The sequence below is a fragment of the Neopelma chrysocephalum genome, unplaced genomic scaffold (genome assembly GCF_003984885.1).
Source record: "Neopelma chrysocephalum unplaced genomic scaffold, ASM398488v2 Primary Assembly neopelma1_25, whole genome shotgun sequence".
NCBI classification, from domain to species: Eukaryota; Metazoa; Chordata; class Aves; order Passeriformes; family Pipridae; genus Neopelma; species Neopelma chrysocephalum.
This window is the reverse complement of record NW_020897694.1, coordinates 24,974,713-24,998,425: the sequence shown is the minus strand read 5'-3', so window position 1 is coordinate 24,998,425 and position 23,713 is coordinate 24,974,713. Positions and strand designations below refer to the sequence as shown.

At 35.2% G+C, this 23,713-nt stretch overlaps 1 protein-coding gene across 4 annotated transcripts in view; it reads left to right on the top strand.

The window, feature by feature from the left end:
• The window catches only part of UGGT2 (UDP-glucose glycoprotein glucosyltransferase 2), an 83,398-nt gene that overhangs the window by 28,648 nt on the left and 31,037 nt on the right, over positions 1 to 23,713 (top strand). For all 4 annotated transcript variants that reach the window (XM_027674648.1, XM_027674650.1, XM_027674649.1 and 1 more), the window contains 12 exons: positions 2,950 to 3,041; positions 4,568 to 4,718; positions 5,685 to 5,804; positions 8,249 to 8,334; positions 11,873 to 12,008; positions 13,567 to 13,698; positions 15,061 to 15,225; positions 15,672 to 15,795; positions 15,879 to 15,977; positions 18,048 to 18,142; positions 20,636 to 20,842; positions 22,096 to 22,227. In XM_027674648.1, the coding sequence (XP_027530449.1) occupies positions 2,950 to 3,041; positions 4,568 to 4,718; positions 5,685 to 5,804; positions 8,249 to 8,334; positions 11,873 to 12,008; positions 13,567 to 13,698; positions 15,061 to 15,225; positions 15,672 to 15,795; positions 15,879 to 15,977; positions 18,048 to 18,142; positions 20,636 to 20,842; positions 22,096 to 22,227 (1,539 nt within the window). The remainder of the gene's footprint in view (positions 1 to 2,949; positions 3,042 to 4,567; positions 4,719 to 5,684; positions 5,805 to 8,248; positions 8,335 to 11,872; positions 12,009 to 13,566; positions 13,699 to 15,060; positions 15,226 to 15,671; positions 15,796 to 15,878; positions 15,978 to 18,047; positions 18,143 to 20,635; positions 20,843 to 22,095; positions 22,228 to 23,713) is intronic.

Genomic DNA, 23,713 nt, shown 5'->3' with positions numbered 1-23,713 from the left:
CTCTTGCCTTACCAAGGCTAGTATCTCCAGGGGAATGCCTTTCCAGTTTGTTCCAACCTTCCGAAACAGGGAAAGTGAACAATGTGCCTGTTGCACTGGTGCAGCCTTCTCATAAAGAGCTTATCATCTTTATTGTAGTAAAACTATCACATAAATGTGTTAGAGCTCTCCACTATGCAAAACTAATTTAAGGCTTTCCAGTGTCTTGAGTATTACCTGCCCAGATAGTTACAGGATCGAGTGTTAAATCCTTGTAAATGGTTAAGCAAACAATTGTGGAGGCCTTTTTCTGTCCCTTGGTGATTGCACTTGGGGCTGGTATATGGAGAAGATATTTCATGTATTTCAGCATTTCGACGCCTTGACCTCTTCAGCTTTCTAGTGTGCAGAGTGGATGTTTGATTCTTGGGTTTTCACAGAGGTCTTATAGTAGACTCAACATTATGCAGGCCTCTTGTTTCTTGCACTAGGGAGAAGTCCTGTAGTTTTTGCTCAAGGGAGAAAAGCCATATCTGCACTTCGCTTCATTGCTTTCTTTATACAGCTGAGATACACATTTTCCTTTGTCTCCTTATTGTTAGGGTTGTAGTCAGGATAAAGCAAAAGCTCTGATGATGGTAGTTCCTCCAGAGTATGAGTGTTGGTATCAGGACTTTTCTTGTTTCTTGATGAAGTCTTTACAATGACTTTCTTAAATTGAACCTCTGTTAACACAAAAATCAAAACTAACTACTTAATCAAAAACTACTCCTCCACCCTAAAATGCAAAAAAAAAAAAAAGTAAAGGTCTACCATGAATTAAAGTGGTAATTAGTAAGCATAAGGATTCGGAAAAGTCCTTAAGATTTGGATTGAAATGAAGTATGGATTTAGGCAAAACTATATATATATATATATAAGCTGTTATGACAATGAAGATGTAGTCAATGGACATGAAAAAATTTAACTTGTTCAATGTTTCTTTTATGGGGCGCAGCTGAGTTGCCTAAGCCTGAATTTCTGGTGTCATTTGAGATGCTACAGGTTATCTGAGATAGCCACACAGGTCTGGCATATGTGCCCACTGGGACATCCATTCCCTTCTGCCTCACCTGTATTTTCCAGTCCAAAGATATCTTTCCCTGAAACAAATTACATTTGATATCTTTGTGGCTGGTCAGCTGAATCACTCATATGATTCCACGACTGTATTAACTACATTAAGAGGATTTTATGCACCTATCACACGGAGTTTGAATTTCCTACTGCATCCTTCATGTAGTCTGAAGGCTACAGGCCTTTTGACAGCTAAAAACTAAAATCTGTTGAATAAAAGTAGAGAAACTTCCTGAACACTGCTGCTTGAGCACAATAAATTGGAATGTGCGTTCTTGAACTGCAGTACATCCATCTAGCAGCAGGAGAGATATGATCCCATGCTGTGTGTAACTGGATGATTCCCTCTCAAGATAATGAAAGTTGAATAGGAAATGCAACGGGAGGAAATAAAGGTATTGTAAGTTAAAAGACATTTGATGATTTAGGTGTAATGAATTGATACATAACCAAGAAATAGACAAAGAACTGCTACAGAGAAAAGAAAAAAATAAAATCTCATTAAACACAACTCACAACTTCCAATGCAATAATTTGCTGACAGTTTAGCAAGAAAATACTATATGACTATTATCAACCTTAAATTCTGGTATGGACTGCCTAAATACTCCATCCATCAATGTTTTTATGGCAAATTGGATGCACTTCTGAACAATCAAATGCCTAGCATCAAAATTGTATCATGAGTCTCACCTCTGATTTATCAATGTCTATAAGTATCTGAAGGGAGGGTGTCAAGAGGATGGTGCCAAGCAATAGGACAAGAGGAAACTGATGCACAGGAAGTTCCACCTAAATATGATTAAGAACTTCTTTACTGTGTGGGTGACCATGCAGTGGAACATATTGTCCAGAGAAGTTGTGGAGTCTCCCTCACTGGAGATATTCAAGAACCATCTTGATGCAATCCTATGCCATGTGCTGCTCTACCATGAATCTGCTTGAGCAGGGATGTTGGACCAGACGACCTCCTCTGTGGTCCCTTCCAACTTGACACATTCTGTGATTCAGCTCAGATCTTTTTCTACTGCAGTACTGAAGAATTTGACAAACTTTTAACTCCCATTTCAATACCCAGTGAATGTTAATTTTTTCATTATTCTTGCATTCATTTTAGTTAGTGTTTTTATGGCCTGCATCAGGCAGTTACAGTCTTTATCAGTATCTATGTATACATGAGTGTCTGGGCTTATGACAGTAAGCTTTCAGTAGTGATAAGAGATCTCATGTCCTAAATGCTGATTTTAGTGCTTCAGTGAGAGGGTTGTTCTAGCTGATCTCACAAGATCTGTGCAAGAGCCCTGAAGGATGCTGGTAAGACTGCTGGAGACTATAATCATCTTTATATTTATTGTTCACTGCTTGAGTCCGGTGGCATTGAGAGGGATTGCTCTGTGGTCAGAGCACTTCATAGCACAATGCTGTTATAAAACCTTAGTCCATGTTGGATTTGTTAAGTACAGGAAATTTTTCATAAACTTACAAGACCTATTTCTGTATGTGTATTTTTACTTTCTGTTGGCAAACACTGAGAATGTATCTTTTTCTCTGCCTTGTACAGGTAGGGACACTGTAGGTTGTTTTGGGGGGAACTACCAACTATTTTCATTTGTATTTGTACAAAATGTACTAAATAGCACTCATAAAAGTATGTTGTGAATATTTTTTCCAACACTCAGATACAAGAAGGAATTGCGTGGAAGAGAATTGATGTGTATATTTTGCAGAATTTCTTTAGTGTTTTTATAGATATTTGATATAGATACATAGATATATGTGTGTGTATGTATTTATATATGTGTGTTTGTGGTTGACATATACCTAAATAAGTAAGCAGTACTTTTTACTTTTTAGCATTTTCATGAAACACTTGGAATTCAACCTGGAGAAGCACATTTATTTCTAAATGGCCTTCCTATTGACTTGGATTTTCATGATCCTTTTAGGTAAGATGGTACATCTTGTTTGAAGATTACAGAATTACTAATAATATTGGAGAAGTTGTGCTCATGGTGATAATCTCATCTGTTGCGTTTTGGGGGCCAGGATGTCCTCCAGTAGAGAGAACACTGGTTTACAGTGGTTTTGCCTTGAATATGAACATTGTATAAGTAGTTGAAAACAGCATTTTCTCTTGGAATGTTTTTTCTAATTCACTTAAAATTTTACAACTTTCCATGTAAAATTAATTTGGAAATGGAAGGAATCCAATCAGTAGCTGTAAAAAGGTGGGGAAAGTGCTTTTGACAGTAAATTAAATGTTTTCATATCCCCGTTTCTTAAAAATTAAAAACAAAAAATTGCAGGCATTAAATTTAGATATCCAACACCTTGGGTTACTTTAGATATGCTTGTGACTCTCTATCTGGCCACCTTTTATAATAACTTCTGTTAATGCAAAGGTAGTATGCTTTTTGGTATAAGAAATCTTTTTCTAGTTTGTGCAATTATAGTATAATTATTTTGGGTGTGACTTGCCTCTTTTATTCAAGCACTCAAGCCACAAGCATCTTCTGTTGCATTCTTCTCTGTTGTCAAGGACAACGAACAGAACTATTTCAAGATTGTCTTTGGTGGCCTGCAAAACTAGTAAATCTACTGATTAGTCACAGTCTATAATTATTTATTTTCAATTTTTAACTCAAAATGTCTTATTTTCTTTTCCATAAAGATTCTTAAACTTTCTTGGGCTTAGTATTTATGCTTGCAATTTTACCTATGTTTTTTTGTCAGCCAGAGTTTTAAGATGGAGTGACTTGCATCTTTTGTGATAATGATGTGTTTTTTAATGATAGTGCTAGGTTTAATTTCAACATATTTTAGAAGAAACCTTTAAGAATAGAGAAAACTCAAAATGAAGCAGGATAGAAATGAAGGCAGTTGTAAAATCTTGCAAGCTGTGTTCTACAGTGGAGTACTTCAGGGTTTGTTTCCTTCTCAGATTTGAACTATCAGATGGTAACAGGTGTTCTAGAGTTCCACTGGGTTTTCTGGGAAACTTTAGAGGTGTGGCTGTGTTTCCTCCATGCTGTTTTCGGGGTTCTGCAATGACGCAGACTTAGAGCTCATCTGTGTCTCCATCATGTGCTGCCTGCTTCTCTGCCTACTTGCAAAGCTTCCTCTTAGGATACCCCAGCTTGGGTTTCTGTCTCAGCCAGGACAGTCCAGCAAGAAACCTTGCACTCTGCTGTCCTGCCATGTCTTACTAAAGATGGATAAAATTGCTTCATATACAATAAATGTGAATCAACAAAAGAGTTGTATTATCTCTTGTAATTCTGTTTTGAAGTAAGTTAGAGATGTACAATTAGGGTGTTGTTAACTGATACATTTTTTAAATAGTCTGTGGGAGAATACAGAAAGAAAAATATTTCTAAGACTGTTAATATGAGGATTATTTTTGGTATGAAAAATAGTTTTTATGTTATGACAAAAGTTCTGTGTAGACATGTATTTTATCTTCCTGAAAAAGTATCTTAGAGACTCTTAAACTGGAAGGAAAAGTGATGCATGGCCTTCATGAACTTGGAATCAAAGAGGAGATCCTGAGTAAATTTATGAGGTTGCATATACATCCTACAGATAATAGTTATGCACTAGATATTCGTCACTCTTCGATAGTAGTAAGTAATTTTAAAATTATTTATTTAAATATTACATATTTGATAATTCCATGTATGAGATAGTTTATCTTTTTTGGTAGTGTAATTGAAATACTAGTCCTAAGACTATATTTTTGAGGATGATATTCCTTCAATATATTTTAGGAGTAATTTCCTCTAGCTTATACCTTATTAAAATTTTAAGAAAAATGTATCTGAGAGTAGTCGCACACTTACAGCAATAGAATTTGACTTTACAGCAATTAAGCTAGCCACATAATACTATGTGGTATCATCCTATTATGCAAGACTTCTAAGTGTAGTTTACAAGTATGATAAGTGAATTGTGGACCACATAAATATTTTGTTTCTAACTGACCAATGACTGAGCTTTTTACTCTTTTTCAAAATATATGCAGGTTTCATTATAAAGGTTATATACCAGTGAAAAAGGCACTAAAATAAAATTATTTTTACCTGTAAGAGCCATATTTTACTCTTCTGCTTGCCAAGGCTTGCACAGAAAGGACTAGAAGAACAAATTGGCCACATATGGATTGGTTATTTTGGTATATCCAAAGTGCTGTTACTGCATGTTATAGATAAATACTGTATTTGGATTACAAGATGGTTATGCTGTGTTACACACATCTATGTGATATGTTATTATGATGTTTGTATTGTGAAAGTAGTTTCCACACTTGAAAAAAATGATTTTATTCACATCCTTATGCACAGTACAAATTGTCCTTTTTCCTTTTCCATCCATTAATAGTTTCATGTGTACTGCAAATGAAAACAGTTTGATTGGAGAAAAAAAAGGAGATTAATTTTAGAAGCTGCTTTCTGTTACTATTTAAAAAAAAAAGGGAAGATGTTTTATTCTTTGCAGTCTTTCCATGTGTTTTAAAATATTATTATTTATGCCCGTGTATTTTACTCAGTGTTCAGTGTGTGTTTTTTAAGTGACTGCCTTTTTTGTTTCAGTGGATTAATAATATAGAACAAGATCACAGCTATAGCACATGGCCTGAAAGCTATCAGGAACTGCTAAGACCCACACTTCCTGGAGTTCTGCAGCAGATAAGACGCAATTTACATAATTTGGTAAGTTTGGAGAACTTAATATTTTTGCATAGTGTATCTATTAATATGTGGACAGACAGTTTATTTAAAAAATACACATGCTGGATTTATTGTTAAGATTTGTTTTCTATGTGGATCTGCTAATAATAGTGAAGAGTGCTTTGTCTAGTGAGTCATATGTGGTTATTGTTTGATTTCCAGAAGTGGACTTGGGCACGGTTTTGTCAGGAGTTTTTGTGTTCCTTTCCATGTTACACATAGATAATTCACTAATATCGAAGAATTTTTTCATAGTACACTGCTGAGGGAACTGCCCTTGTTTTAGAGATGGTGAGCTGAGGTACAAAAAGATTTATGTTTTAAAGGATACCAATTATGAGTGTCGTGTAGCCTAATTTTTCCTCTGCATATAGCATTCTGTATCCCTTAGTGAGTTAAGGAAGCAGCTATTGCTGATTTAAATTAAAATTTAAATTATAAAAGGTAATTGTATGAACTATAGAATCATAAAATGGTTTAGGTTGGAAAGGACCATTAAAGGTTATCTACTCCAACGCTCCTGCAGTGACATCTTCAACAAGATTCAACAAGGTTGCTCAGAACCTCATCCAATCTGTCCTTTACCAGTTTAAATGGTGGTCCCTCCACAGCTTCTCTGGGCGACCAGTTCCCCTGTGACACCTTTGGTACCTCACCACCCTCATTTCTTCATATTCAATATAAATCTGCCCTCTTTTAGTTCAAAACTGTTACCTCTTGTGCTGTCGCTACAGTGTCGCTACAGTGTCACTACTACTGGTAAAAAGCCTCTCTCCATTTTTCTTATAAGTCTCCCTGTATTCATAGGAGAGGTTCTACAGCACTGTTTTTGTGGCCCTCCTTTGGACCTGCTCCAACAGGTCAATGTCTTTCCCATACTGAGGGCCCCAGAGCTGGATACTCCAGGTGAGGTCTCACCAGAGTGGAGCAGAGGGGCAGAATCCCCTCCTTTGACCTGCTGGCCATGTTTCTTTTGATGCAGCCCAGGATAAAATTTGCTTTCTGGGCTGCAAGCACACACTGCCAGCTCATCCACCAGCACCTGCAAGTCCTTCTCTGCAGGGCTGTTGTCAATACCTTCATCCCTCAGCCTGCATTGATAAACTGGGAGTTGCCCCAACCCAGGTGCAGCACTTGGCCTTGCTGAACCTCTCGAGATTCCCATGGGCACACTTCTTGAGCTTGTTCAGGTCCCTCTGGATGGCAGCCCGTCCTTCAGGTGTGTCAACTGCACCACTCAGCTTGGTGTCATCTGCAGATTTGCTGAGGCTGCACTTAGTCCCTTGGTCTGTGTCACTAATGAAGATATTGAGTAACACTGGTCACAATACAGACCAGATATTGAGCTGGATGCAACCATCCCGCCAATTTCTTACCCTCTGATTAGGCCATCCATCAGCTCTATCTCTCTCAAATTTAAAGAGAAGGATGTTGTGGGGAACCACGTCAAAGGCCTTAAAGAAGCCCAGGTTGATGACATCTGTAGCGCTTTGCTTATCCATTGATGCAGTTGTTTAAAGTGGCACTAAGTTCAGTATATAAAAAGACAATGAAATTACAAGCAATGTGTAATAAAAGATGTATGTTTCTAATGAAGCATAAGATGAGTGTAATATGAAGTAGATTGCATTATTTATTCAAAGTTAAATTTGTTAAATATAACAGCTGTATTATAGAAGTCTACAACATATCATTTAACTATAATCTGAGGGGGAGAGCAATCAAAATTTTGCAAGTTATACTGCTGCATTTCATCTGCTCTAGCAAATATGATAAATTCTAAGGGGAGTTTGCAGTGCAAAGCTGAATAAATAAGGTACAGATGTCATAATTAAATCTACATAAGGATAATCTATCTATGCAGATACATCCCACTTTTAGATTCTTTGCATGCCTGAAAGATCTAATTTTATATTCCAAGCTGCACTAAGTGAAAGAGTGACTACAAAAACATGAGAGACAGAAAGGAAGAATTTTTTCCCAAAACTCTATCTTTTAATTAAAGTTTTAAGCCAATACATTCTGTTTATTTATTTTTGTTTGGTTTTCACAACAGAAGAGAGTCAGTTAAAAGAACTAACGTAAAATAGTCATCATATCCTTTTTAAAATAAATATAAAGTTCATTAATATAAACAAAGTAATGGCACAGTCTTTCAAATGAGAAAAGCGGTATCACTTGGTTTGAAGTTCAATAAATGGTTAAATCCTGTTTTCAGCATTTGATTCAAATTCATTAATTCTAAAGTTATTTTCATTTATGCTCTTAATGTTTTCTTATAATGAATGCTCTAAAAAATTGAAAATAGTTGGGGCATACAGCTCCTTTGGAAATTAATATTCTAATCTTAGATTTTATACCTGAAAAAAAATAAAAGCAGACATGAAGAATGAATGTTGGCTGCATGGTATGTTTTCTCTTCTTAGGTGCTTTTTGTTGATCCTGTCCAAGAAGATACAGGTGATTATATGAAAGTGGCAGAGTTATTCTACCATTATAATGTACCACTTAGGTAAGGAAAACTGAAAATCTTGAGGAAGAGTCTTTAAATAAGGTTGCTTTCCATTTTTTCTTCTTCATCTTCTGTTTTGCTAGACAAAGATGTGAATTCAAATGAAGTCCAATGCAACCACATTCTAATAAGACACACTGGTTACCCACTTGTGTCAAGCTTACTCAGGTATTAAGTCTTCTTAAGCAAATAGATTGCAAGGGATAACGTACTTGACTGTGTGTAAAATGAACTGCAAAAGTCTGATAAAAATTTGTTTTGTCAAATAGTCCCACTGCATGCCCTTGTGAAGTTGCAACGTAATGAAAATATGCTGCAAGTAAAACATTTTGAGGGAATTTTTTTAATTCAGTTATTTCGATTGAGGTTGCTTTACTTAACTTTGGTTTTATATAAAAACTTTTAAGACTAAAGCAAGATTGTCCTCATCCAGTTTTGAATTTCTAAAAATTAGCTGTCTGGGTCTGAACTAGTTAGCATTTGAGATAAAGACACTTTTGGGGAACAGTCTGGTTAATCTGAGATGCCTACTTTTAAGAAAAAATGAATTGTTTCATTTTTATGAAAAATGAAACTGTTTATTTTCACAGCTTACAAATTAAGGGTATCCAAGGTTCAGCAAGATGAATTCCATGTTAAATATTTAAAATCTTCCTGTGAAATGTTTCTTTTTCCTCAATAAATTACACGGTTTTCCTTTTTCTTTAAAATTTTACTCTCTCTGATAATTGTTTTGTTTTTCTTAATGTTTTATTTTTCAATTACAAAAACATAATGCAAGACAGATATTAGTTATATGTGCATTTTGTCACTACCTGGGAGACAATACTCCTTCAGTCCTTGAGGAGAATATAGCCTAGAACATGATTTACCTTTTGTGATACATAATAACGTAAGAGTAGCTAAACTGGGTCAGGGTAAAGATCCATTTTGGTCAGTCTGTCTACAAGAAGCCACAAGGAATTGTCTTGGTATGTTAAAAAGAATAGTGGAACCAGGTTCTTTGCCTGAGTATTTTCCTGATATTCATGCATTTAGAGATCAAAGAATTCTAGACCCAGATGTAGTTTCTGGATGCTTAGCTATCCTCAGTGGGTTTCTGTTCCACAAACTCTTCTGGTTTTCCCTCAAATTCCTGTAAAGTTTTAGCACCTCCAGTATCCTTTTCCAGGTGTTTTCACAGTTGAACTATGTGACGTATGAAAAACTGCTTTATTTGTTTTGAGCCAGAGTTTCAGTAGCTTCATTTACTGACTCTGTACTCTTATAAATAGGAACCTAAGCAGTCTCTCCCTCTCTCTCTTGATTTTATAGGTGTCATGATTTTATAAACCTCTGCTATGTTCAACTGCACTCATTTAATTCCCTAGGTTACAAGTTATTCTTTTCCTGAAAGCTGTTCCAAAGTTTGTTTTATTTTCTGAATTGTCTCTCTCCAAACTTTCTTAGTGTTAATATATCTTCTCTGAGATGAGAGCAACAGCCATGTACACAGTATTCAAGATGCAGACAAGTCATGGGGTCTGTCTCATCATATGATACTTAGTTTTGCTGACTGTTCTTATGGCATCCAGGTGACATAAGTCTTTGGGAGAAGTTATTTCCAATAGCAATTCTCTCCAAAAATGGGAGAAGCAATTGGTTGTAGAACATGCTGCATCTTTATGCATTGATTATTATTTGTATCTTTTTAGAAAACTTGCTGTATTTCTTAATCCCTCTGTCCTGTGATCTGATACACACCTGATTGTCCTGAACACCTGTCTAAATGATTTTATACTGATAAGACAGATTTCATTTTAATGGTCTTAAAATATCTAATGTGAAGTGGCTATCCAAATGAAAAGCTGACTTCCTAAATCAACTTACTGATCGTAAATATGAAGGTCCACTGAAGCATGGACTCAGCCTTGCAGATGGTTGTGTTGTTGCAGTAGCTCCAATGTATCACGAGACCAGTAGGTGTCTCATGTTCTTGTAGCAGCTATGACAGAGCTGTATGCTTCGTGGAAACACTTGCAAGCTACACGGTGTTTTTATAGCAGGAGCCAGATTTGGTCTCTGATAGTCCTTTAGAAAGACTGTAATTCTCTTGTTTTGCCTTGCAATTTGCCTCTTTTCTATAGTTGGCATAAATTTCGATCTTTCAGCCAACTGCTGCATATGGGACATTATCCACTGCTGTCATATGTGTGGTCAGGAATAGGCAGCAGCTTATACAGCTGTAGTTCATAGATGGCTGTGGTTGTGTAAGCCATTTAGCACATTATTAGATGGTTTTTGTTGAAGGTTGGCAGCCAGAGACATCTCTACCTGTAGGTTGGCTATAAAGTAAATGTAGAGGAGGAAAAAATTGAATCGCTGCTTCCATAGAGATTTCTCATGGAGCAGCCTTTTGGTGGCCGGTTAGGTTTGTTTTGGGACGAGTGACAGCTAAAGGCAGAGGATTTTGCTGCAGATCTAGTATGTATAGCATTAGCTGCAGATGCTCAGGGTGGTTCAAGGATGTGTTCTGGAAAAATACATGCTGCCCCAGAGTGCAGCAAAGTTAATTGCAAAAAATCTCTATTTCTGATTCATAAAAGTATCTGGTTTTTACCATCTTCTTCCTCATTGCTCTCTCCCATTACACAAGCAGGTTGCATGTTAAAATGCTGGTGTTGCACTTCTAAGAAAATTCATTGATACCAGAGAGTGGAAGGCTTGGAAATGTTTAGAAGGGTTCTGATGGCTTTGGACTCACAAAATTTTGGGTGACTGGCAGAATCCATCTTCCTAGTCTTCATCTTTTAATGCAAACAATTATGTTCACAAATAGGCATATATTTCTTCTCTTCAGAATCCGTATGTTCTAGCCATGGATGTAGATGTGCTCTGTCACTTGGGACTCAGCAGAAGGATGTTTCTTGTCCTTTTCCTATATCATGTATGATGTGAAATGGACTGTAATGATCAGAATTCCTTTCCAATAGTGTAGTAGAGACCAGAAGGATCCTTATTCTTGGCAGGGAATATTAACTTCAAATATCTTCAGTTTTCTCTCTCCTGAGTGTTTAGTTTGGGAAAGACTTTGTGCTGTAGTCATTATGCCACTATTTGCAGTCTGTTTGACCAGATTGTCTCATTGCTCAAAGTCTTTGTTCCCCTGAGAAACAAGATCTTCACATCAGTGTCTTGGACTTTTAGGCTTTCTGGATGTTGTGGTTTTACCCCAGCCTGCAGTTAAAACCCCTCAGAGCCGCTGGGTCACTGCTCCTTGGTGAAATGGGGTAGAGTAAAAGTGAGAGAACATGTGGGTTGAGATAAAGACTAATAGGTAAAGCAAAACCCATGCACATGAACAAAGCAAAACAAGGAATTCATTCACCACTTCCCTTGGGCAGGCAGGTATTCAGCCATCTCTAGGTACAGGTTTTTCATCACTAAGTGTTGGGCAGATTACTTAAATGCAAACATCTTATTCTTCTGTGTTGGTATTAGAAGGTGTGTGAAGTGGATATTGTTTTAAGATGTATGATCTCTTTTTGTTTGTTTATAGAATTGGAATTGTTTTCATTTTAAATACAAAAGAAGAAATTGATGGAAATGAAGATGCTGGAATAGCTCTTTGGAGAAGTTTTAGTTACATTGCAGAGGAATATGACACCTTTCAGGCCTTTACCTCAATAATTAAGGTTAGTTCTTTCACAAGAAATCACCTTTTTTCTTCTTTTTTATTAAAATTTATTAATTTTTAATATAATTAGGATCTTGCTACCTTGTGATAACATGAGATGTATGCATTTACTTTATACAGAAATGTTAGAAACATGTGTAGCATTAATATTCTATTATTTGCAGAAATACTTTCCTTCCCCAGGAACCAACTTGCTCTTTCCATTTTACCAATCAACAGGCTGTCTTCTATAATATAAAAAAATAGATACATGCCTTGCAGCTTTTAGTATTTTCTTATGAAAAATTATTCTCTATTATTTGTGTTAATGCGATGGCCCTGTCTTTGTGTTCTGTATCTTCTGGAGTACAGGGATTTAAATGTCACTTTGGTAGTCCTGTCAGCTTTGAAAAACCCTTTGTTTTTCGCCAGTGTAGAAGGTGAAACAGAGTGAAATAATTTCTTTTTTTTTGATAACGCTTGAGCTGTTCATGATGTACAAAACATAGAAACGCTCCAGGCTTGCAGCTTAATGCTTGACACAGGCTTTCTTTGTGAGAGAATGCAGGTTCTTGTAAAGACAGGAGTTTCAGAGGTGAGAGATGAATGGAGGAAAATAAAGTGAGCAGTCCATGTAAAGGCTCCGCAGGTAAAAATTACATCAGAGAATATGGTATTAGTGCATAACATTTTTATTTAAATTTCTTTTCTATTTTTCTGTTTAGTGCCTTGAAACTGATGTCATGGATAAACTTAGAGAGCTTAAGATAAAAGAAATTGAAGTAACTAGGAATACCTTGGAAGAGAAATCCACAGATGTTAGGGAGCTGACATGCACGAGTGACAATTATCCATGACCAGAATCACAAAATATAATTTACAATGTGCTTTTTAAAATGTTGTATTCCTCTCTTTACTTTGTTTCATAATATAAAAAGGAGGGAATGATAAATATAATTAAAAGATCGCAAAAATATAATCAATAAAATACAAGTTTGAGATAGTCAGATCTATAGAGGAAAATGTATTGTTCCTCATTTGAAAAGAAGTGGATTGAATATTTTTCACTTCAAATTTCTATTGTATGTTTAATGAAAGTAATAAAATATTATTCTATGAAATGAAATAACATTTCTAAGGAAAAATTATTACTGTAGGAAAAAGTATCAGTGACTAATTTAGGCTTGGATTAATCCCATATAGATTCAGATAACTACCCATGATTAGGTAGTTTATTGAAAGAACTTAGATTGCTTCTCTAATTTGTGGAGAGAAATAACCTTTCACATTCAGCTCACGTAAGTGTATTTCCTTTGCCACTTCAGATTTAGACTAAAGGTATAATAATACATTAATCAGAACAGTGCCCTGATGTAAAATTGTGCATATGAGCAATGGTGGTAATTACTAAAGCAATATAAAAACTGCAACACAGCACTATAAAATTATAATGATACAAAATTTGCTAGAGCATTATAAAAAATTGAACTTTATTGTTTAAATACTTTTATTAATTTTATCAAGTTATGTTTGACAATTCACCACATTTTTTTTTCTTTCTGTTATAATTTTTACAGATGTACCATGAAGTGAGAGATGGAAGTGTTCTAACAGTAGATGATGTGAAAGATGTCCTTAGAAGTGAATACCCCAATGCTGATGTTCAGAGTATACTAGGTGTTCATTCTGAACATGATGAAGGGAGGAAGGTATGTTGAGAGCTAAGTGGTAAGAAATACTGCAGTGTACAACTTAATGCATTTGCTAAGATGAAGGATTGCTAAATGTTAAAGTAAGTAGATACAGCACCTTTGAGTCATTTTCTTCAGCCACCATTCAGTCATTAATGGAAATGCTGCAGGGGTTTCTGCATTACTACTCTCACTATGAAAATTTACTCTTGCCCGCTGCATTCAGGAGCACAAGTATTTTTTCTTAGTAGTCATGTCAAGGGGTCTCTCTCATGCTGTAGAAATTATATGTGTCTCTGACACCTATCTTCTAGGTGGATCATTGTTTTCTTTAATTGTGCCTTCTGGTTATAATATCCTTTGGGAAAGACAGCTATGGATTTTTATTTAAAGGCTGTAGAGACGACATTTTTATCTGTAATTGAGTAGACAGTTTTCTGCTAAAACATACATAAAATACCTTTTTCCTCTGTGTGTCCTCAGCCATGCTGTTCATACAATCTTGTGGTTTTGACTCCATTTAATTTATTTCCTTTTAAAATTTGTTATCTAATATGTATTATATTTCTTTAAAAAGATGTATTGGGGCAGCCAGAAAAAAGGGTGCTACATGCCTTACGCTGTTTATTCCTCACTGGAATGAAGTCTGGAGGCTTTGTGTGGAAGGGCAGTTTGAATCTGTCCTGGAAACAAATGGGTACAGTTAGGAGAAGAAAGTCTACACAGAGAATATTAAAGAAAGAAAAATAGTCAGCCACCAGGAAGAAATCCCCTGTACAAGCGGGGACAGTGAGACTGTGATGAAGACCAGGGAGGAGACAGTGGGATGACAGAAAGATGAACACATAGATATTGCAAGAAAACATGAAACGATGCAAAATATAAAAGGGGAGAGTTGCTTACAACACATCTTTATTTCTGTTTGTCTCACTGAATTTTCTGACTTTGAGGAAAAATCAGCTTGTTCTGATTTCTTATCAAATAAGACTTCACTTATGAATGTAAAAGCCTTTTCAAGTTTTTTTAGGGTACTTTGGGAAAAAAAACTTTGTCTCAGGGTTTTTCTCTAATGTTATTGCTTAATTTTTTTTCCTAAGAATGTTAAGCAAAATAAAAGAATATTTCTCAGCAAGATGATAAGCAAAAGTTAAACACCATATACAGAGCTATGATTTCCTTTGTCATTCTGTTTGAGAAATGAGTCCCATCTGTTCCTCTGTGCTTTCCAAACGCTTCTTGTTTTGTCCCTGCTACTCATGACAAGGTGTGACAGTGAAGAGCGCGTGGAGATTAGAGTTCATCCTCTCTTGGTATTAGTTTCATTTTTTGCAACAGTCAGCCACAGCCTGTTTAATCCTGTGATATTTCTGATGTGATCAGGCAGGAGCAACCTTTTATAAAAAGAGTGGCCTGGGCCCATTGCCTCAAGTGCTGTTTAATGGCGTGCCCTTTAATAGAGACGAGATGGATGTTGAAGAGTTAGAGACAGTTATTCTTCAGAGGATTATTGATGCCACCAAGTTCTTCCAGCGGGCAGTGTTCATGGTATGTTCAACATTCCTAAACGAAGGCAAGATGAAATATTTGACAGTAAATTGTTTGAGTCATGTTTATCTATTAAGTTTTTTATAATGAGATGGCTTGGAATTAATAATAGCACACCTGCAGTTACATTGTTACATTAATTTGTGGTCATGGTTTTGAAACAGTACATTTAAATTATTCAAGACTGAAGGATCAACTGAGCATATAGTAATTATATCGGTTTTTTCAACCAGAAACTGAGATTATACTGCAGTTGTTCATTGAAAAATGTGCATCTGATATTTTGAAATACTATCTGTCTGATATAATTTATGTGGTTTTGACTTGACATAGTTCATAATTTGGTGTATATAGAAGCTTTAAGCTCAGTTGAAAGACTGTACAAATACTTGGTCTTTGTCTTGAAACTATAAAAGTACACATTTAATTTTTTTCTCTTACTACAGGGTTTGGTAAATGATCACATGAATGCAATAGATTTTCTTATGGACCAGAACAACATAGTTTCCCGTATAAACCCCACTATTCTTGGAGCAGAAAGAAGATACATACCTTTCAGACCCACATCCGGTAACTACTTTTCTCAGATTGGCTGTTGTTATTATAACTTTTCTTTTTTTAATGTTTAACATGTTGCATTTTACATTTTGCAGTTCCATTTGATGTGGAAGACTTCTCTACTTTCTCCTTTTTGGACTCACAAGATAAAAGTGCTGTAATTTCAGACAACATGAAGTATTTAACAAAAAAGGGTATATTAGTTTCCTATATGGGTTATCTGTCTATCTGTATATGGGTATTACATTGTTGAATTGTTGAAGTTTGCCAGTAAAATATCCTGAATAAGTCAGTATCCCAAGGGTCACATGTAAACAACTACATTTTCTAATATCCTAGTACCTTCTTTAAGGAGCCAGATCACATCCTAATACTATAAGCATAAATTATAATTAACAGGATAGCTATTTTCAAATTTGTAGTTTTGAAATGGGATGGGTGTCATGGCTCGTTGTTTTTTGTTTCACAAACATGAAGTTTAAAAGCTTTGCAAGACTTTTCAGCTTTGGAAACAGACGCAGTTTTCAAACTAATATGATTTTACTTGAGAATGTTAGAGGATATTCAGTTTTTAAGTGACTCTTAGCCGCACCATTATCAAATGCAGAATATATAGTCTTTGTAATAGCTATACCAAAATTAGGCATTTCTGTAATTTCAGGAATAATTGATTATATATCTTGTTTATTAGCATAAGAATCTTCTTATTTTTCACCTAGTTAGATGGTTTAATTTTGCTATATGAAGCTTTGTCTTTTTGTAGAAAAGAAATAAAATATATTCTGATAAACTCTGTCAGGGGACGTTTAGGTTGGGTATTAGGAAGAAATTTTTTACAGAGAGAGTAATCAGGCATTGGAATGGGCTGCCCAGGGAAGTGGTGGATTCCCTGTCCCTGGAGGTTTTTAAGATGAGACTGGATGTGGCACTTAGTGTCATGGTCTAGTAACCATGGCAGTGTTGGATCAAGGGTTGGACTTGATGATCTCGGAGGTCTTTTCCAACCCAGTTGATTCTATGATATTATCACTCATTGATACATTTTATATTTATTAAAACTCAAATTTTTTTGTACATTTGAAGTATTTTTTAATGTAAACATTCTTATTGCATATGCAAGTACATTCCCTTGGAGTTAGAAGAAATTACAACAGAGGGGGCATGTTTCTGCGTGGAATTTTACCTTATTTACTTCTAGAAGGGAACAGTTAACAATTGCTCTTAACCAGTCCGTCAAGAGACAGAATAACCATGTTAACAAAGTGCTGTTCTTTCAGTGATTTTATATAGTATTTACAGAGTTTCTACTTATTCCGTTATCAGAAGTAAATGCCAAATACTTAAATTTCTTCAGAATAAAATTATTTGGCTCTATTTGATTCTGTGTCTTCAACCGTAGGGACATCCCAGCTTGCTGTCAAATCACTGACTTTCAGTTTTAGGCTTATTTGTAAGATTGAGATCTCTTGTGTAAAGCCCATAACCTTTAAGCTGGAATCTGTATTTCATATCTCTGTCCCCAGTGTGTTTCTCTAGACCACAGCAAGAGTTAATAATAACCTCTTCCTAGAATCTCACCAGAACCTTTGAAAATTTCTGTCTATATGTATTACCTTTTAGGGGATATATGATAGACCTGGGTAGACTGATATTCTTCAAGAGATAATTTTGCAGAATTTTTCACGTACCATTGCTCTTCTATGACAACTAAAGAACAGGAGACTGTAGAGCAGGAAAATAGGAAATTTTCTGCAAATACACTTATGCAGTAGTTTACTTTCTTTGGACTGTATTTATTATTATTCCCATTTTTGTCCAGAAGGTTTTTTTCAGCATTTGGTTGAAGGACTCTCCTGCCAGAGAAAGTGGTTAGCCCAGTTTATGCATTCTTGTAACTACTTAATTTTTCTCATTTCTGGCTATTTGAGCAGCCTCCATCCAATGTTCAGAAGTAACCTGGTAAAGTAGATCTTGTTAATTGGAGCTAGCTTATTATTTAGGGCCCTTTTGTTTCAGTGCTGCAACAATGGCTTGGCTCTTTTAGTGACTTTGTCCTATTAACATGGTAAATTACCTCCTAAGAATCTTATTTCAATTCAGAGAACAAAAGATTCTGATGTGGCAAAGATTAGTCTTGCAGTTGAAGTCAGCAGTCAAACATACACGTAAATTTTGAAATCTCAAACAGAATTAATTCATTATTCATTAGTTGTGAGAAGATTCTCCAGAAAGTAATGCAGGATTATTTTATCTTTAATTTTCAGATGAAGACGCAGTATATGCTGTTACTATCTGGATTATTGCTGATTTTGATAAGCCATCTGGTAGACGACTGCTTTCTAATGCCTTGAAAAGCCTGGTGAGTTTCTAGCAGGTTTTATGAAATTAATTATTATGAACATGTTCTTAACAACGCTCTGCACATTCAATAATTATACTGCTACATAAAGGTGTAACAACATTTTTTTTGTGGGTCAGGTGCATACTTGAGAGACTGTGCTTTTGTTTTGCCCAACTCTCCCCCAGAAATGATCATTTGATTGGTTCATGGGCTCATGACACAGGAGAGAAACTGTGACACTGTGTACTAAAGGGTGAATGTCTTCCCAGTTACAGACTTTCTCCCATCAGGTAGCCTAGCATGTGACCTGGGCCAAGAAATTTAGGATACTGCCTGTTGATGTGAGCCTTTATGCAGCGTTCTCCTGTTCTATGGCATAACTGTGGTCATGAAGCAACCATTTTTTCATATATTGTTTGTGTGCTTTGAAGACAGATTGATTTTTGTTTGTGTGTTTTTAATATGCTAGGAGGATCATCCACATTCATGAGTTTGCTTTTTTTTTTTAAGTTCTTCTGTATTAATAATAGGATTTAAAGTATAAACATCTAAAATACAAATATATAAATGTACTTTATAAAGTATAAATAACATGAATATAAATGACGAAAAACTCTCAGTTTGGGTCAGGTTAGGAGAGTGCTTTAACTGAAATTGGGAAAGCATCTACATTTTCCAATCAGGAATGAAATAGGAACCACCCTTAGGGAATTAGAAAATTGGTATCTTGCAGAAAGCATGTGATAACAAGTATGTGTTAGAGACAGGCTTTAAAAAACGTAAAGAGGAATATTCAGTACAAGTCCTTGTTACAGAAAAACATTTAATTTCTCTGACTGCTAGATCAGTGACCCAAGCTTGACATGTCTTCCATCTGTAGTTTTGTTTTCTGCCCACCACTTCAGCAGAGGAAAAATTCCATATTCCCAGCTAAGAGGTGAGAACTGCCTGGGCAAGTCCCTATGTGTTAGTAAGGAGAATTTAGGAAAAAAAAAACTATAAAAAAACCTCCTTCCAAATACGGTTTGTCAAATCTTCAATGCAACAGCAGTTTAATTGGTTATCTTTTTATATCAATCTAATTTATAGATTGATTCACATAAACCTCCTGTACTGCTTGGTCTAGTGATTTTTCAAGTGTCATGACAAAAAAAACAACCAGTATTTTTTTGAAGTCCATTGATTTGTATGGAGGTTCTCCTTTCTAGTCCCTTTTGTCTGTCAAATCAGGGTCTAGTAGAATTTCTGATAGTTGCAGAACTGGCACAGACACCTCTTGCTCATTACTTGCCATCAGCATTTGAAGAAAACATGCAAGAATCTGGGTGGGAAAGTGGCTGAAGGAAATTCACTTTTAACTATTCCAACTAATATATACTATTTTGAAAACTACAAATATATTTTTACTTCATTTGAAAAAAAAGCTAGAGATGTCTTAGCTGGAAGAGACCTTTAGAGTTTATCCAGTTCAGCCTCCCACTCAGAGTGGGATTGTTGCCTTTATTAGATCAAGTCAGCTGTAGGTGTGTCTGAAGGATTCCTGGAAATCTCCAAGGAGGCAACTCTGTCCCCTCTCTTTACAATATGCTCTGGTGTTGCACTGCCTTCCTAGTAAAGTTTTTTCTGCCAGGCCGAAATTTGTGACCATTACCCCTTGCTATACTCTGGTGCTACCAAGAAGGATTTGGCCCCAGTCATGTTTTTCATTCCCCTTCAGTAGCAGCTGGTTGCTATTACAGTTCCCTGTAGCCTCCTCTTTGCCAGACGGAGCAAGCCCAGATTCTTCAGTGCTTCCTCATAGTCTTCTGACCATCTTAAAAGCCCTTTGCTGAAGCCTCTCCACCATTTCAACGTCTTTTACTGCACTTGGGGGGGACCATAACTGTTTTAACAAAGTTTTTCTCAAGGGCTGCAATTTAAAGTTTGCTAAATGTTAGTGTGTTGAGTACTAGTGATTGCACTACTTATTTTTTTATTTCTTACTACAGTAAAGTCCATTTACCTTTTCTTCAGTTAGTGATGCTATTTGATCCTACCTTAGAATCCTCATGCTCTCTGGTAAAATTTGAGTGGCATCACTGACTTTAGCAGGTGAAAGATTTTGCTGCTTATTAAGGTTGAAGTGGTAAGTGGATAAATTTGCTTGCATTTATTTTATGCTTAGTTTAATAGTTTTTGAAAAACAGAAAAATGTCTACAAAACCAGTTCTGAAGTCTGCTAGACTTGTGTATGTCCTTTGTTAAAAATATGCTTCTGCAAAATGCTCAAAGGCAATTGTTCTATTAAAAAAACCCTTCTATTTAAAATATGTATTACAGAATAGGTAAATCCTTACTAATCATGTTTTAACTCCTAGTTGAAGTTATGAATTAGGCATTGAAGTATATTTTCTAAAGACAAATAGCTGCAAAAAATTAAATACTTAAGTTTATGTCACAGAGATATGAATACACTACATAACAGCAGATGGAACTGTAAATGTGCTTATTATTCTGTATTTTTCTTTGCAGAAAACAAGCAGTCATACACGAGTTGGGATTTTGAACAATCCTTCATCAAAAATAAAGGAATCTAACACAGCCATTGCAAGAGGAATTTTGACTGCTTTTCTAACACAAAATAACAGCAACTTAAAAAGTTTCCTGAGTAAACTCAGTAAGGAAGAGACAGCAAAATCCCTTGCTGCTGGAACTAAAATTACTAAATTCCTCATCCCTGTGAGTAGAAACTAAATTAGATTACTTTCTTTTTCATTTTACATTTATTTTATTGTAAGGGGGCATGGTTGAGAGTGACAGCGTGTGGCAAAATGTTACTAAGTTTATAACCCTTATACAGTTTCTGCTCAAGCAGATTTGGATTTTTGGCAACTTTTATGCAGTTGAAGAATAGAGAATTTATTTAAAGTCAAGGAAGAGTACTGAAAAATAGAAAGTATAGATACTGGATAATCGAAACCAAAATAATTTATTTTTTAATTGTTGATTTTTTTTTCTTGGTTCTCAGTTCAAATTACAATATTAATGTTTTTCAAGAATTAAGACTTCAGAAGTAACTTTTTACTACTGCTGTGGTTGTGAGCAATAATAGGCACAGACTGAAGTGCTTAACAAGCATTATACAGTTCTGGCCAACATTTTCTGCTGTGTTTTTATGCAAATTCATTGTTTTAAAATGCAAGTATTGCTGATTTCAAATTTCTCATGTAGAGTGGAGCTGAGTTATCAAATAACAGCTGCTAACTACTGGTTTTGTTTGAGAAGGAGATATAAATTGTCATCTTTTTAAATAGGAGGTGTTGCAAGACTAAGAGAACTCTCTGGCAACATACTGGAAAATTAATTAGTTGCTTTGAGTCATGCTTTTATTTCTTTAATAAATTTTGAAAGACAAAGGTAGCTAATCAAGCAGGCATGTTACTAATTTATTTGGTTTTATTTATTCTGATACATTAGTTGTATCTGAATGAATGTATTTGCTTGGTCTGCGTATTACTAGTGAAGAAATACATATCAGGAGAGTTTAATATAGCATGATAATTTTGACAGGTAAGGCACAGTGCCAGTGTAAGTTTTGACATTTTTTTCCTACTTTGAACATGGATTTGTTGCGTGTCTTATTGGATGATGTTGGCTTCCCCAAAACATATTCAAGTTGTATCCAGTGGCCACATGAATGACTGTTAGGTTTTTGGGGTATTATGGATTTTTTTGTACATCTTTTTCCTAAAAGTGAGAATATAGTTCACTTGTTAACAGAAAATGTTATTTTTCATGCAGAGTTACCCCAGGGTAAAAACAGCACCCTAGCTAATTGTGAGACCTTGGCTCCACAGCAACTGAAGTTGAGGTTGTTTTGCTTTGATTTCTCATTACCACATAACTTAGAGAAAATCTTTGATTACCTCATCTGTTACAAAATTTATTTTTGCTGAATCATTCCACTATCTTATGCTTTACCTTTGCTTCAGGGAATGGATGGCAATACTTTTGAGAAGAAGTACAACACTTTAGGACTGGATTTAATTAAAACCCACCAGATGTTCTGCCAGGAGGTTCTTAAACTGCTTCCTGGGCAAATGGCTGTTATGAGCAATGGCAGGGTAAGAAAGAAAGTAATTCATCTCTCAGTCTTCTTGTAGGAATTTTTTACTTCCTGGAACTTCAGTGTCAAGCTAAAGAAAATGCATTGTAATAATTTCCCAGTTATTCATCCTGTAGTTAGAGAATGGTACGAATGTTTGCCTTCGGGGTTTTTTAGTTTGTTTTACTCCTATTTTTTTCATCAGCTCTATTCCATTGAAGCTGCTATGTATGTATGTGATTCCCACAGCTATTTTAGAGTTAATCTGACAAAATTCTTAAAATAGTTTAATATCTGACTTATTATTTATGATATTTAAGAATAAATTTTGATCCTGAACTTACCTATATTATACCACATAAATAAATTAAATTACATTGACTAGGTTAGTATTTCAAGCTCCAAAACACCACATTTTTTATAAATATTAAGTTGTTTTATAGTCTTAATTCTTAATATTCAAATAAAAGTATAGTAATTTTTTTGTTTCTTATATGTGTATTCTGGAATCAATAGCCTTAATTACAGTGTGTCTGTAGGTGAACTGTTATTTAAAAAATACAATGTTGCATTCAATATTTAGTACTTGTTAAATGACAGTCAATATCTTACATTGTAAATAAAATCTATATAGACTACTCCTTTACTCTTTTCTATTTTCTGTTTATTGCTCCACCATTAGAAAGAAAGAGATACTATGTTGGCATCTCGTTGCTGGAACTTCTCTTTATACTGTGACTTTAGTTACTTTTGTGCATCCTAACTGCTTCTGAGATGCAACTGAAACACCTCTAAGAAACACACAGAAGGCTTTTCTGTTGATGAAGCACAAAAGAATTGTTGGCTTTTTTGGTGTCAACTCCCCCATAGCTAAATATGCAATATTATTTTATAAATTATTATTACTGTTTTCTATGCCTAAAAAGTTCAAATAATGTCATATTTTAAGTTTTGGGGAAATACGTTTCCTAAGAACACTTGGATAAATTTGATAATGTACATTCACCCGTCTGAAAGTGTGTTTTCACTTAAAAGATTACTTTAAAAAAAAGACATGGAATATCCTTCACTTCTATCCTAGCTATTTCAGCACTTTAGTTTTGTTTTCATGAGCAAATTTAATTTTTTTCTAGCTATAACTTCTACAAAATTAGCATGTTATTTTATAATCACACTGTGGTTTCATCTATCACATGCATCATTAATACTGATAAACAGTCAAAAGTGAAATAACTCCAGAGAGGTTACATAACCTCTCATTTTTAGGAAGCAGTTGAATTTTGGGAGAGAGGCGTTCAACACCAAACTTACATCATGACATTCTACATCCTGGGCACTGTGTAAGTTGACTTGGGTCCATTTAGCTTGGTGGACATTGAGTAGAAAATCCAAACAGCATCCTCAAAGCTATTTTCTAGAACTTCAAGGCACCTTCTTTTCCTTCAGACACCAAAATAACGTAGTAGTTCTGTATCTTGTCTCTTATTCTGCATTTCTTATCCTTT